General features: G+C 38.2%; 1 protein-coding gene across 1 annotated transcript in view; it reads left to right on the top strand.

The window, feature by feature from the left end:
• COL4A3 (collagen type IV alpha 3 chain) overlaps window positions 1-13,912 on the top strand; it is a 60,417-nt gene that overhangs the window by 7,277 nt on the left and 39,228 nt on the right. The window contains exons 2-8 of the mRNA XM_032193225.1: window positions 6,182-6,238; window positions 9,111-9,200; window positions 11,016-11,060; window positions 11,578-11,622; window positions 11,918-11,980; window positions 12,669-12,722; window positions 13,592-13,618. Coding sequence (XP_032049116.1) covers window positions 6,182-6,238; window positions 9,111-9,200; window positions 11,016-11,060; window positions 11,578-11,622; window positions 11,918-11,980; window positions 12,669-12,722; window positions 13,592-13,618 — 381 coding nt within the window. The remainder of the gene's footprint in view (window positions 1-6,181; window positions 6,239-9,110; window positions 9,201-11,015; window positions 11,061-11,577; window positions 11,623-11,917; window positions 11,981-12,668; window positions 12,723-13,591; window positions 13,619-13,912) is intronic.

Below are 13,912 nucleotides of genomic sequence, written 5' to 3'. Positions count from 1 at the left end.
TCTTAGTTACATAGTTTGAATTTTGGAGTTGACCTGTGTGGTGCCAGGAGTTGGACTCGATGATCCTTATGGTCCCTTCCAACTCGGGACATTCTATGATTAACTTTTTTCATGGCGGCCTGCAGCTCCCTCACGAGGGGAGCAGGGGGGCAGGTGCTGAGCTCTGTTCTCTGGGGACAGCGACAGGACCCGAGGGAACGGCATGGAGCTGGGACGGGGGAGGGTCAGGCTGGGGGTTAGGGAAAGGTTCTGCATCCAGAGGTGGTCGGGCACTGAACTGGCTCTTCAGGGCAGTGGTCGCAGCACTGAGCTGCTGGAGTTCAGGGAGCATTTGGGCAGTGCTCTCAGACACCTGGCCTGGTTTTGGGGTGGTCCTGTGTGGAGTCAGGGGTTGGACTCGATGGTCCTTGTGGGTCCCTTCCAACTCAGGACATTCTACGGTGCTATGATAATATTTTAAACCCATTTTTATTAGATGCAATAGGAAACACGTAGCAGAGAACATTAGAGAAATGGGTCTTCTGTAGTTTCAAACAGTATATGAACATTTGCTCTTTACAGATACCTTAAAGGAGGCTGTAGCGAGGTGGGGGTTGGTCTGTTCTCCCACGTGCCTGGTGACAGGACGAGGGGGAATGGGCTTAAGTTGCGCCAGGGGAGTTTTAGGTTGGATGTTAGGAAGAACTTCTTCACTGAAAGGGTTGTGAGGCATTGGAACAGGCTGCCCAGGGAAGTGGTGGAGTCACCATCCCTGGAAGTCTTTAAAAGACGTTTAGATGTAGAGCTTAGGGATATGGTTTAGTGGGGACTGTTAGTGTTAGGTCAGAGGTTGGACTCGATGATCTTGAGGTCTCTTCCAACCTAGAAATTCTGTGATTCTGTGATCAGCTATTTGAGCAATATTATTCTGGTCTGAGCTGTGGTTTGTAGATGCAGCTGGAATGTGTGAAGTGATTGCTTTGCACTGAGACAGCTCAGGAAGAATTCAGAAATCTCCGTGTGTCAGCAGCCCTGAAAATTCATAGACAAGGTTCTTAAAGGAATTTGCTCACTGATACATCATTTTTAATAAGTATTGGAATTTAAGAGAAATTACAGAAAATGGGAAATTAGCCAATAATTTATTGCTACTTAAAAAGGACTGTTGTCATGACATGCATAATTTTAGGCTGCTCAGGATACCATTACTGAGCAGAAAGGTGGGGGGAAAGAAGTGTTACCACAGAAAAGTAGATCTTGTCTAACAAAAGTTGTCTCATGTTTTAGTGGAGTTCTACTTCAGTGATCTTTGAAGTTAGAAGATAAAGACCTAATTACAGGATGGGTGAGATGCCAATAAAAATGAACTTTAAATGAAAAATCAGACTTGCATTTTTAATAATGAGCCAGATCAGCATCCAGAACCAGCAGTGCAGGCAAGTGACAGCTTCAGCACTCACTTGAGAGAAGACACCTGGGTTATTTTTACTGTCTGCTGTAATTAATGAATATCACTTGCACTGCTCTTAATTCATGTTAAAATTCCTCATGTTGCACAGTCATCTTTCATTTATGTTAACCAGGACTTACCCCTGGAATCAGTGGTATTCACCCATGAAATTAAAGACCAATCAGGCCAAATGTGTGAATTTAAGCACTGACTCAACCAGGTTACTTTGTTCCTACAGCACACATTTAATTTCAGCTCACCTTTCATCTGAATGTCTTTGTTACTCAGCCTGGGTGGTTTTGATGTAGGCTTCATCTGAAACCTGCTTAAGGAATACGATACCTGATCTTTGCTGTCTTTGTGCAGGTTTATTTGTTTGTGCCTTTTAATATATAAATAATGTATTTTCAAATTGTAACTGACCATTATGGCTGACCTACTATACTCTTCTCCACATCTAGAAAAATAAGCAAATGCTCTGTCTCCTCTGTCATCATAGATGTCTTTATGGACTGACGTGTGGAGAAATACTGGCACATCCTCCTCTCTGGCTCCTTTTGTATGTTCCTCTTCTTCTTGCCCCTAACTGTACTACCCTCCAAATGTGAGTGACAGAACTCAAAGCCTGTGCTTTTGGTAGAAATGCCTATTGTTTGCTTTTTTTTTTCCTTGCATTGATGCTTTGTGATCTCCTTTGAGGCATTAGGGGTTGGTAATATCCCTAAATACATTCCCCGACATCCTCCGTGTAGCTAGGTCTGTGGGCACATTGCCGTGAGCTGGGTGACATTCCCTGATGCTCCACCATGACTGCAGTGCTGGGAGTTGCGGTGCCCTCCTGAACCCACATCGAGCATTGCTTAGGTGACAATGCAGTCCTAGTATGGTTTTTCTTCCTTCTTTCATTGTTGTTTCTTTGAGGGATTCGGTAAAGGGAGAGGGCTCACTTTTTAAACAGATATTTAAATTAGTCTCTGAATTGGGGGAAGGAAGAGGTCAGAGCCTCACAGAACTCAATCCCATAGTGTGGGAAGGGCACCTCGGCATTACACATACCATTGTAGGGGCCCCATAGTGGAGTCACCCAGTGAATAAAACTGCAGAAGATGTGCTGCTGCAAAATAGGTGCTTCAGTGTACACTGCTGGAATTATTTAAAATGCACGTGCTACTTCACTGCCACTCAAAACTCCTCTGAAAGGAACTCTTCTAGGTTACTCCAAGGAAGTGTTGTGGGTTTTTTTGTTTGGTTGGTTGGTTTTTTTGATGGTTTTTGTTTTTAATTTTGCTTCATTGGTTAATTTATTTGATTTGTTATCCACACAAGGACTTGGCTTTGTTCATTAGCCTAGATTTTTGGATCAGAAATCTAGTTCCATCTCCCTATCTGGTTATTTGAAATAAAACGAGGTGATTATTAGAAAACTCACAAAGCTGAAAAACACGCAGCCACTTACAGAGCTGTTATTGTGAGTATTTTGAATAATCTGTTAATAGCTAATATTAAATTTCCCTATCTTACAACTTGGCAGTAGACTATTGCTTTATTATCACCCTTTGATAAAGAAGCTGCAGGCATCTTGCAAGGCTGTGGAAACATCCAGGCAGCATCAATAGTGAAAGTGAGCAATGACTTTTTGGTTCAAAGCTCCTTTACAGAAGGCATAGTCTAATCTTATGTAAAAATCATATGCCAAAACATTTAGTGTTATCCAACTAACTGTCTGTGTAATGTAGAATCATCTTTGGTCTTTTCAGTTTAGTTTAAAGTGAGATGCATTCACAAAAAGATCTAAATTGATTTGAAAGCTAACTAATGGCAAATTAAACACATTTGAAGCATTCTGACATCTTGAAGAACAAAGGCTCTCTTTCTTCAAATGGTTTAGTAACCTTCAGTAGTTATGTAGCATCATAAGTTTTTACATGTTCATGCATTTAACTTCACATTGGATTAATCTGTGATTATTAATTAAAAGTAATATTTTCGTCTGTATCCGTACATACCAGGGCTTCTGCAGATTATACTTACTAGGGAAGAGTCGTGTCCCTTGGTGATTTCTCTACATGTCCTGAAAAATGTGTTTTGTATACAAACACTTTAAAGAATCTGCTTTTTTCTTTTATAGTTAGAAATAAGGCACAACTCCATTAAGGTCTGTAGAATTACAATGGCAAATACTAGCAATGTAGAAGCCTGTGAGTATTTATCAGGAAAGCTCACTCTGCTCACCTTGTGCTCCCAGGTACTCTGAATAAATCCAGAGAATTTGGACCACTTCAAGTATTTTTTCCTACTAATTGGCACCTTTCTTGGGCTGAGGTGGCTACTAAATCTGTAAGCTAAATCTTTGTATTAGCAGTTGAGTTTGCAAAGTAACTGGGTCTCACAGCTCTTGTAGTTAACTTACAATTTTCATATGCAAGCCTTAAAAACATGATAGCTTGAGTAACTCACCAGCAGTAAAGTGTGGTGTCTGCAAGCGAAGACTGCTTTTATCATATTGTGTGATGAACACCTCAACATGAGCAGGTACCCTTTTTATACTGTTTATCAGACATGTACCAAAAATGTGTCAGTAAAATGTACTATTTTGTAGAGAATTATTTGGGATGGAAGGTAATGTTATTGAATAGGAAACAATCCATTCCCAATTTATTTTGAGATGTCTATCACTTTATCCTTTTATGCTGATACTTAAAGGCTTAAGATACCTGTCATATAATTCAATTGGTGAATTTAGAATACCCAGTGGCAAACTTGCAGACCTCACCAAGAAGAAATCAGGATAATATTTGTTGTTAATTCTGAGCTCCTGTTTATTCTTGTGCCTCTGGTTATTAAATTATACTGATTAAATTAATATCAAAGATAGCATAGTCACGTCTCTTCTGTTTTACAAGACAACATTGATTTCCAAATTTCTGATGCAGTGCTACTTAAACTCTAGCTGTCAGATCTAGGGAAGAAAGTCTTCTTAAATCTGCTAAAGAATTAAAGTTTGCAACACTAAAAACCTTGCCTGAACCATCACATAATTGCCTGTTAATCTGTCCATGGAACACATTGCCACAGAGATTTCTTGGAGGATTTGCTTTTCATGGCTGATGGATTCTGATTTATGCTTTATTTTGTAAATAGCTGTTCACTTGAGGAATATTTCCTGCATCTGTTTTTAAACTACTAGATGGAGTTCTCACCTAAAAGGCAGACCACTTCCGCCAGCAATGGTCTAGCCCCCAGAAAACAGCAGATACCTGCAGCATCCTTCCTTCATCCAAAAAGAGGCACCTAAAAAGACGGAATGAGTTGTTCCAAACTAGCTGTCAGGTTCCTGTGTGGAGTCAAGGGAAGGAGATGGACACCATCAACTGTGTAGGAAAGGAAGGCAGATACCTGATACCGGATACCCTGGTTTTGGCTGATAAAGATAGATGAAATCGATCCTAGCTTGTGGGAAGAAAAGATGCTTTTCAATTCTGTAAAATGTTTTACCTGAACATACTGCTACAGAGAGATTCAAATTTAATGACAATCTGACACCATCCTTTTAAAATGTCACGGAGAACATTTTCTCTATCTTTTGCTTTCTGTTTTTTTGAGAACACCACTGGAAAAGTTACAAATTTGGAACAGTGCTGCCATTGTATTATGAACAGCTGTAGGGGTTAATTAATTCTGTCTTCAGCATCTAAATAGAAATTTCATGCCATACCATATTAAAGGCTTTAATCTTGTAGGAAATATAGTTCCTCCCTCTTTTCTGAGTTTTATGAAACTCTGGAAAATACCATCATAGCCAATGTAGGATATTTGTCCCTTTCCTATTGTCTGGAGCTGTACCATAGTATAAGTAATTGTGATAAACAAATAGACTGAAATGAGAAGTTAAACTGAAGAACAACCTTCTTTCTACAGGGGTACAGTTGAAAAAGTCATTCAGCAATAGCTTCAAAAATAAATGGAAAAAAATGAAATACACAAATGAGAACAATAAATGCACATTACTACGTATCTGTATGGAATGTATTGCTGCAGTAGCCTTAATAATACTTCTGTATGTACAATATTTATGTTAATATTGATGCTTTTTCTCCTCCACTCCACTGAAATAGGACATGAGTGTAGAAAAAAGTCCTTTGCAGAGTTAACCCAGCCTGACTGGGTTGGCTTGGGTATGGAGTGCATGGTAGCTGTAGCAGGATCAGGGCATGGGGAGTTAACATTTCTCATACTCACCAGGGTATCTCAGATGTGGTTTGCAGCCCTTTCTGAGCTCACTGCTAAAACCACTGTTGAGTACATGAGCTAGATAATTTAGTCATGCTTTCTATCCAGTTACACTCTGAACAGCCTTGTTGTGTTTTTGTGTTTTTTTTTTGTTTTTTTTTTTACTTAAGTTTATATTAAGTTTTTAAATGAATCATCAGTGTTTACTGCTGTGATCCCAAACTCTTAAATTTCACACATCATACTGAAATCATAACCCTGATGCTGTCAAGCACAGCTTCTTGGCCTTTACCCCAACTTTTAAATGGAAGCAGTGACCTTACCTGTCTCAAAAGACAGCACTGAGGAATAATGAGCTATTTTATTCTGTTGAGAATGACCATGCTTTGTAAACATTTTTTTAAATTGTACTATCTATAAAATAATTACCTTACTAAAACCATTGGGCTTTCGTTTGCCCTTCACCAAGCAACATAATGGGAAAAATTGTTTTATTATAGAATTTGTCTTTTTGTTTTTCAGAGCTGTGTATGCAAAGGTAAAAGTCCTTGCTTCTGTGATGGCACGAAAGGTAATAAGGTAAGAGCAAATACATTTTTCCTAAGATTATTTTATACTGGGAAATTGTTAATAATTGAGTTGAACTAGAGAGTGAATATTTTGTGTGATGGTATTCTGTCAACAAAGTCTATGGAGAATTGTAAAAGGAATGCATTACCTTACAAAAAAGTCTTTTAAAGTAGCTCTGGACGCACTGTTTAACTAATATTTTTTATTTTTTAATGCAGTAGTTTGTTTATGGTGTTTCATGATGTTTGGATACCAACAGAACAACCACCAAACCATTAGGTACTTTTTACAAACTCTTAACAATTGCTGTCAGTTACCACTATCAGCAGCTCTCCTGTTACAAACTTCGTAGTGGCATCAACAGAGCCATGTTCAATGCCTCCCTCTTTCCGTGTTAGGACCTTGCCATCTCCCTCCTACCCCTGGACCCCTGTGCATTTTCTGGTTCCTGGAGGAAAGGTAAAAGCGTTGGTATCCAACAGACAATGCATGTCCCGCAGATCGAGACACAGGACAAGATTCTGGGTCCTAATCACAAACACCTTGCCAGGAGCAGGGGAACAGTGTCAAGTCTACCGAAAGCAACAGAGCTGCAGCTCTGCCTGTTGCCAGCAGTAGCTTGGCAGAGGCTCAGTGTGGCTTTTAGACAAACCTGAATTACGCAAATGCCAAAAATTCTTTCAAACTCTTTCTTGTAGTTGGAAAAACAACCGATTCACAAATGAAAGGGGCATTATTAGAGAAGTCACGGTTGTAGTTCAGGCTAACCATGAACACGGTGATTGCTGTACTAAACCTTTTCAACAGATTTCAGATCTGCACACACCACAGTGTCTATATAGACTGACGGTTATGATTAGTCCCACAGCTTGATGCATCTGGTTGGTAAAGAATTACTTTTGACTTCCCTGCTGTACTTTTATTGCCAAGAAAGTATGTCATGTTGCACCACAGTAAACACTACTAGTCTTGCCTTTAGAAAGCTAAAGTGGTGCAGAAAAGTAATCTCAAAGTAAATGTTCTTTACTAAAACATAGTTGAATGCGGTAAAGGAGGATACCTACGTCTTTAAAAAAAATCTCAGTGCTTGTTTTTCATGTTCTTAGTCGGTTTGACCTTTGTCCTAACCCATACAGATTGACACCAACTGAAAAATAAGAAAAGCATAACTTAAGATGCCCACTAAACGAAAAATATTAGTGAGTGAAAACCTGAAACTTGTCATCTTCAGTTCCATGTAAAATCAACTGAGAAATGTATAGGTAATAGTTAATCATTGTTTACACTGATCTAGTTTTTCATGCAGCTGTGGAAAGTAAGGACAATTCATCAGTAAGTTTTCATAACTGTTCGATGTTGAGTAAATCGCCAACCTGAGAATTATCTGATCTTGTAGACCTGTCAAGAAGACACTGTGGGTAAAACTGCCGGTGCTGTGTGGCGATGAGCAAAGCAGTCAGGAGAGTGCGGGGCTGCTCTGCGGCGGAAGGGAGTCCCCCCAGTTGCTGCAGTGAGGGTTAACAAACTCAGTGGGAATCAAGGATTTGTGTCGTTCTTCAGTGAGTTAGTTCCACACTCCCTCCAGTGGCACATCTCGGTACAGCATTATTCTTTTTGCCTTTCTTGGCATGGCTCCGGATGAAAAAACTGATTTGTTGTAAAAAGCTATGCCAGTTTATGATACAGATCTCATAGACACTTCATAATGCCTCATCTTGCAGTTGTGTTCAGATGTTCTGATATTATCTTATGTGTTTATCTATTTTATTTTTAATTCAGAAATTATTTTAAATCTGGTGAGGCTGGGAGATTTTGAGGGGTGAGAATTGGCAGTGGGACAAGCCAAAATATTTTAGCTCCTCAAGATTTCTTTTGGATCCTACCTTGTACATTGACTACTAAGATACCAGCAAGATAACTTCTGCACGGCAGAATTTCAATTGCTTTTTTTCTGTAACTCTCCTCTGATAAATAGGAAAATTGACTCCAAGAGAATCAATAACCCCATCCTCTCTCTCCTATCTCAAGCCATCCTGTAAACTGTCTTAAGTGGACAGCTCTTCACTGATGTAACACTGAACATGCTAAACTGCTGCTATTTAAAGAGTTAGACACCTTTTCTGTGAGTTTCTTAGGCTTGAAGCACTTTATTTTAACCAGGATAACACTTGCATGTTCATTATATTTAATTAAAAAAAGAAAAAAGAAAAGAAAATGCCCCTCCGACTGTAATATAGTCTCCTTTATTCCATTTGTGTAACTTTAATTTTTTCTGTTTCCTTTACATTGTTTGTTTATTTGAACTCAACCTTGAAATAAATATATATAAAAGTAATTGGGTGGCTTAATCTTTGAGACTCAGAATAATGTTACAATGCTGTGACTTAAAGCAAACTTACTTTTCTTCTATCTGAACAGTTTTGCTATATTTGGCTCCCACTGTTTCTTTCCATGGCTTGCATGAAGAGAGAGAAGTACTGATGATTTGGAACTGACCTTACTGTACAGCAGCAGTTATTAAGTTTGCGAGTTGCAAATTAGGAGTACTGTAGTGGACTTGGATTTGTGTTGTTGTCTAAGCATGGTATAGAATATTAAGAAGAAATATGCATCAGCTGCTTTCTTAAACTTTTCATGCTGCCAGTTAACTTTGGTGCTCTGTGAAAACTTGCGTACTGATGTCTTCTGATACCTTCATAATTAGCTTGTTACTTTAGTGGTACCATGTGGCCTAGGCAGCACACAGGAGAACAGGTCAGTATGAGCAAGGATAATCCATCACAGTATTAAGAGGTACTGAAAATAATAAATGTCTTAAAAGTAAGTTATCAAAAAAAGAATCAAGGATTTTCTCAGGACTTCTTTCTCTTAATGTTTACAGGGTGAAAAAGGCTTCCCTGGTGTCCCAGGTCCACCTGGTCATAGAGGCTTTCCCGGTCCAGAAGGGCCTCCAGGGCCACAGGGGCCAAAGGTATGTTCCCATGGAGGCACGGGGGTAGCAACACTACATCTATGCTTGACTGTGGAAGTGAGGTATGACTGGATAAAGAATTCTGTTTAAAACAAAAAGCAACAACAACAACAACAGAACTCTGTTTCAGAGTCTTCCAGTTGGTAAGGGATGTGGTCAACAGCTGCAATGTTCATTTTAGACAAAGTGAAAGTAGTTAATACAAACATGGGCTTTTGCGGTCAGTTGTCGAGGAATGAGTTCTAAAGCACCTGGACTGACCTTCCAGAGGCAAGAAACATGGCTCTAAATAGATTTTAGTAGCATAACCACAATTTTGTCTTAAGTACACTCTGACTTCTGTTGCTAGAAAGAGAGGAAACAAGCTACTTCTGAGACAAATAATTAAAAATAGATTCAAGAAAAGTTGAAGGGAGAGATGGTTTTTAAGATAAATCTTGCTCTGTCTAGGAAATACCATATGTCATTATGTATGATAATATGTAATTACCTGCAGTATGGGGAGAGTGACTGGTGAGTTGGGCTTTCCCATATGGCTAAAACTCAGGCAGAATATGAATTTTCAGTAACTCCTGAATGAGCAGGAAAAAAAATAAAGTATTGTTCATAAAAAAAAAAAAAGAAATCATTTATATTTGTCTTGAGGAGCAGCATTCCTGCTGTCGTTAATAAAATGACTCTTTGATGAATAAACTCTCTGTAAGTATGGTCTAAACTCAGCTACAACATAAATCAGGAAAAAGGAGTGACAGTAGTGCCACAGTCACATTATTATCTAGGACCTGCACTAATGTGACTCCAGCCTTTATCCACACCTTTAAATAAATGTTTCTTTGCGGTTTTAATTAGTTTAGGTGTTGCTGTACTATTTTCTCCTGTCTCATTATTACAATATTTCTTTAAACTGATACTCACTGTGGATCTCATACATGTTTGTTGAGGTGTTTATGTAAGCTCATTGAAAAGTGTTCAGTAGAGCATTTCCTCTGTTATAACTGATAATGATTTCTGCAAGAATGGGGAAAAGTAAGAATAATTTACCTAGCAAGGACATCGCTGTTAGCTTGAATATCTTCTGTTGCAGTTTATTCCAGTTAGCTTTCCCTATTGCAATTATCTGATGCATTATCTTATGCGTTATTAGCAACTGTCACCCAGGATTTAAGGAGCTGTGTATTTCTGTACATTCCCCATTTCATTTCTGGGCAAAACAAAAGTTGTTTCTTATTCTCAGTAAAGCTCTAAGTGTCTTGAAATAATTCTAGCAGATTCTGTCTAGACAGTGCTGTGGCGTGTTCGGCTGTCATCCGTTCAGCCCTGCTCTCCCATCCTGCTTAGCTCCCTGTCAGCCTGCTCCTGGGTTTCCTTTCCAAGTAAAACAATGCAGGGTAGAGTGGTGCCTGTATGTATCTGATTGTTACATGGACATCACTCATGCTTGAGAGCTGAAAAACTCTCCAGAATACTGATGAGAGGCTTCCAGCTATTTCCTCATGGAGAAACCATTTCAGGTCTCACAGTTTGAACAGACCCATAGCAACTGCTTTCTTAACGTACCCTGAATGTTATTTTTTAACCTCTGATGAGATTTATCCCCTGTAAACACTGAAAGGGAGGGCAAGATGTCAAGATTTATACACGTTGGATTAAAAGCTTGTTTCTTTTAGTGTCTGTAATGGACAAATCTGGTGTTTATTCATATAGTTTTGTGTGCGTATGTTGGTACTGATATTTAAAAATGTTGCATGTCCTGTTGATATATATATGTGTTTTCTCAATTATATTGCAATGTGCTGTTGTCTGTCTCTGGTCCAGGGTTCACCAGGACTTACGGGCTTAGTTGGACCCAAAGGTATACGGGTAAGTATTTTTGTTTTAAAGAAGCTTTTATGTATTAAATACTCTGTTTAAAGCTAATAATAGTTCAATCAGTAGTTCGATAGCTCAATCAGCAATTTGTGAATAATAAAACATTACAGATGATTTTAAAATATTTTTAAAATCATGACATGGAGTATGTACACACGCTGTCTATATTTTAGAATTTTACCTTTTTTGCTACAGCTTCTGCACAAGTTTAATGCTGTATGTATTTAGTATTAGGATATGCGATGAAGAAGTCAGACTTGAATTCCACAAAGAGTTGATTTTGAGTTTCTCTTGGCAGGGGAAACCTGCCTGTTTTAACAGTTCATAAGCTACCATTATACTTGATGCACAGGCAGAAGGATTAAGGAAGATAAAGTAATGAAACCATGATTTTTTGACAGAACTATACTTGCATTCATTATTCTTGTGAACGTGATAAAAAGGTAAACTGCATCACAAGCTCTTTCTTAATACTTGCAATACTCTTCCTCTGTTTTTATATCATTAGGGAGCTCCAGGAATACCTGGATTTTCAGGTCCCCCAGGTCTTCCAGTAAGTAAAATTGAAACTGATTTATCTGATTTCTCTCTTAATATAGTCTTCAGTACACAATTACCCTCAACCCAGTGTACTCACTCTAGTGTCAACATCAGCATTGTCACTGTCTGTTAACCTAGAGATAACAATCATAGCATCAGCAATTCTTACTCATTGTAATGATTTCAGAACACATTGTAATCTGTCAAGTCTTATGGAAACTGCTCCAACATAAACTGTTTCAGTGTTGCTGTAGGGTAATATGAATGTGCAAAAACAAAGCTTGTGTCAATTTTGCACTTGCTTTTAGGGTGAACCAGGAGCTGCTGGCCCTCCTGGACGCTCGGGTGTTCCAGGATGCAATGGCACAAAGGTACAAGCCAAGCTGAATATCGTGTGGATTATGTTTGGCTGTGAGTGGGAATGACGAAAAAGATTCGTCATTGTACATTTTTCCCCCAATGTACAACCATTTTGATTTGTTTTTGTTTGTGACTTTATTGACTAGGAAAAATTTGGCAGTCACCAGAGGAAGGATAAATGCTGCCTTTATGTGTAAGATTGATAATGAAATAATACATGTTGAACACGTATTCTGTTTGACTGAAAACCCTTTTTCCTAACCAATCCTTCTGTTGAAATGGGTTACATCTGAGAGAATTAGTTAATTTCATTTTACCAGTACATAGCTTGCAGCTGACAATTCATAAATCCTGAGGGCAATTAATAGAAAAAGTTTAACATTATGTTACAGGTTTAATCATTTTTCTTTGCTCATAGCTTCAAACAATCTGAAAGAGGGAGTTAGAATAATGCCTACTACAGAAAATCAGACATTTCTAGTGAAACAGGAAACTGGTTTGACATAACTAATAGAGGCTGGTCTTTGTGATAGAAGTAAAGGTCCCTAAGGTCAAGCTGTGCCTCTTTTAGTAAATATAGTGGTAATGCAACTCATAAGTTTAGTATGATAATATAAAAAACTTCTTTTGTAGTAGCATTTGCTAGACTCAGAATAATAATCAATAATATGCATTAACAGTTGCTCTTACTGTTTGCAGGGCGATCAAGGTTTTCCAGGTCCTCCAGGTAGAAGAGGTGCTCCAGGCATTCCAGTAAGTGTCTGTGAAATTGGTGATTGTATGAATTTCTACCACGTACAGCCACTCAGTGAAGGAGTGTAAAGTCTCAGATAAGCTGATATTGACAACAGGTGAAATATATAAATACTCCCATTTTATTAGCATGAAAACAGTGCAGTAAAGAGAAAAAAGTTAAAAGTGACGCTTAATCTGCTGAGTGTTAGGCCTCAACTTCTTAAGGTGTGAATGCACACACGTTCATTGGCTGGTGTTAGCTCTTCAGTGTCTCAAAGCATACTTGTCAACATTTAACTTGCATCTTTAAAGGTGTCCAATATGTATTAAACAGATTCCAGTTTCAGTTCATGTGTAAATATCATTGAGGACATGGCCCAGTTAAGTTAATGACAGAACCAGGAATTAAACCTGGAACTTCTGATTATGGCTGCATTGTTTTAACCCTAGGATTTGTTTTTTGTTTTTTGTTTTTGTTTTTTTTTTTTTTCTGTGGGAATGTGATTTTAAAAGAAACTTATAAACAACAAATGGGGAAAGGAATGCTACCTGTCCGGTTCCTGTGGCTTCAAATCTGATAATTTCTAAACATGATCTTTATTGCACCAGCTCTCCTTTATTTATTTATTTATTTATTTTTTAAGATCAGGCCTCAAAAATGTTCCACATTCATTTGTAGAATTCCAGCAGTGAGACTGGACTACTTTTTGACATTATGTTCTTTCTTCCTCAATTGAAGTCTGGCACAGCAAACATGTGCCTGGCTATACACCATGGTCATGAAAATAAGTCACTTCAAGAGCATTGAGCTTAGAAAGTATTTAGAAAGTGTCCTGTCATCATTGTTGCTTACTTTTCTCTTTTAATAATATGATTGTTCTTCCTAGGGTGTCACTGGCATCAAAGGAGAGAAGGTCAGTTATTTACACCATATTATGTGAAGTATGTATTGGTAATATTATGTACTTATACTTGATGATGGAAAGGAATGCTTGATATCAGGGAAAACAGAAGGTTTACTTTCCATAAGAAGCAACAACTGATTTTGATGCATGGTCTCTACGAGTTAACTCACCTCAAGTCAAAAAAGTGTATTTGTTTATATCCTATCCCTTAACTACTGTTGTTGCATGTTAAGAATTAACTCTTTCAAACACACAAAGAATTAAGCCTCTCCTCAAACAGGTTATGAATTCATATGGAAATCT

Source organism: Aythya fuligula, chromosome 9 (genome assembly GCF_009819795.1).
Source record: "Aythya fuligula isolate bAytFul2 chromosome 9, bAytFul2.pri, whole genome shotgun sequence".
Lineage (NCBI taxonomy): Eukaryota > Metazoa > Chordata > Aves > Anseriformes > Anatidae > Aythya > Aythya fuligula.
This window is presented reverse-complemented; position numbering and strand designations above follow the sequence as displayed.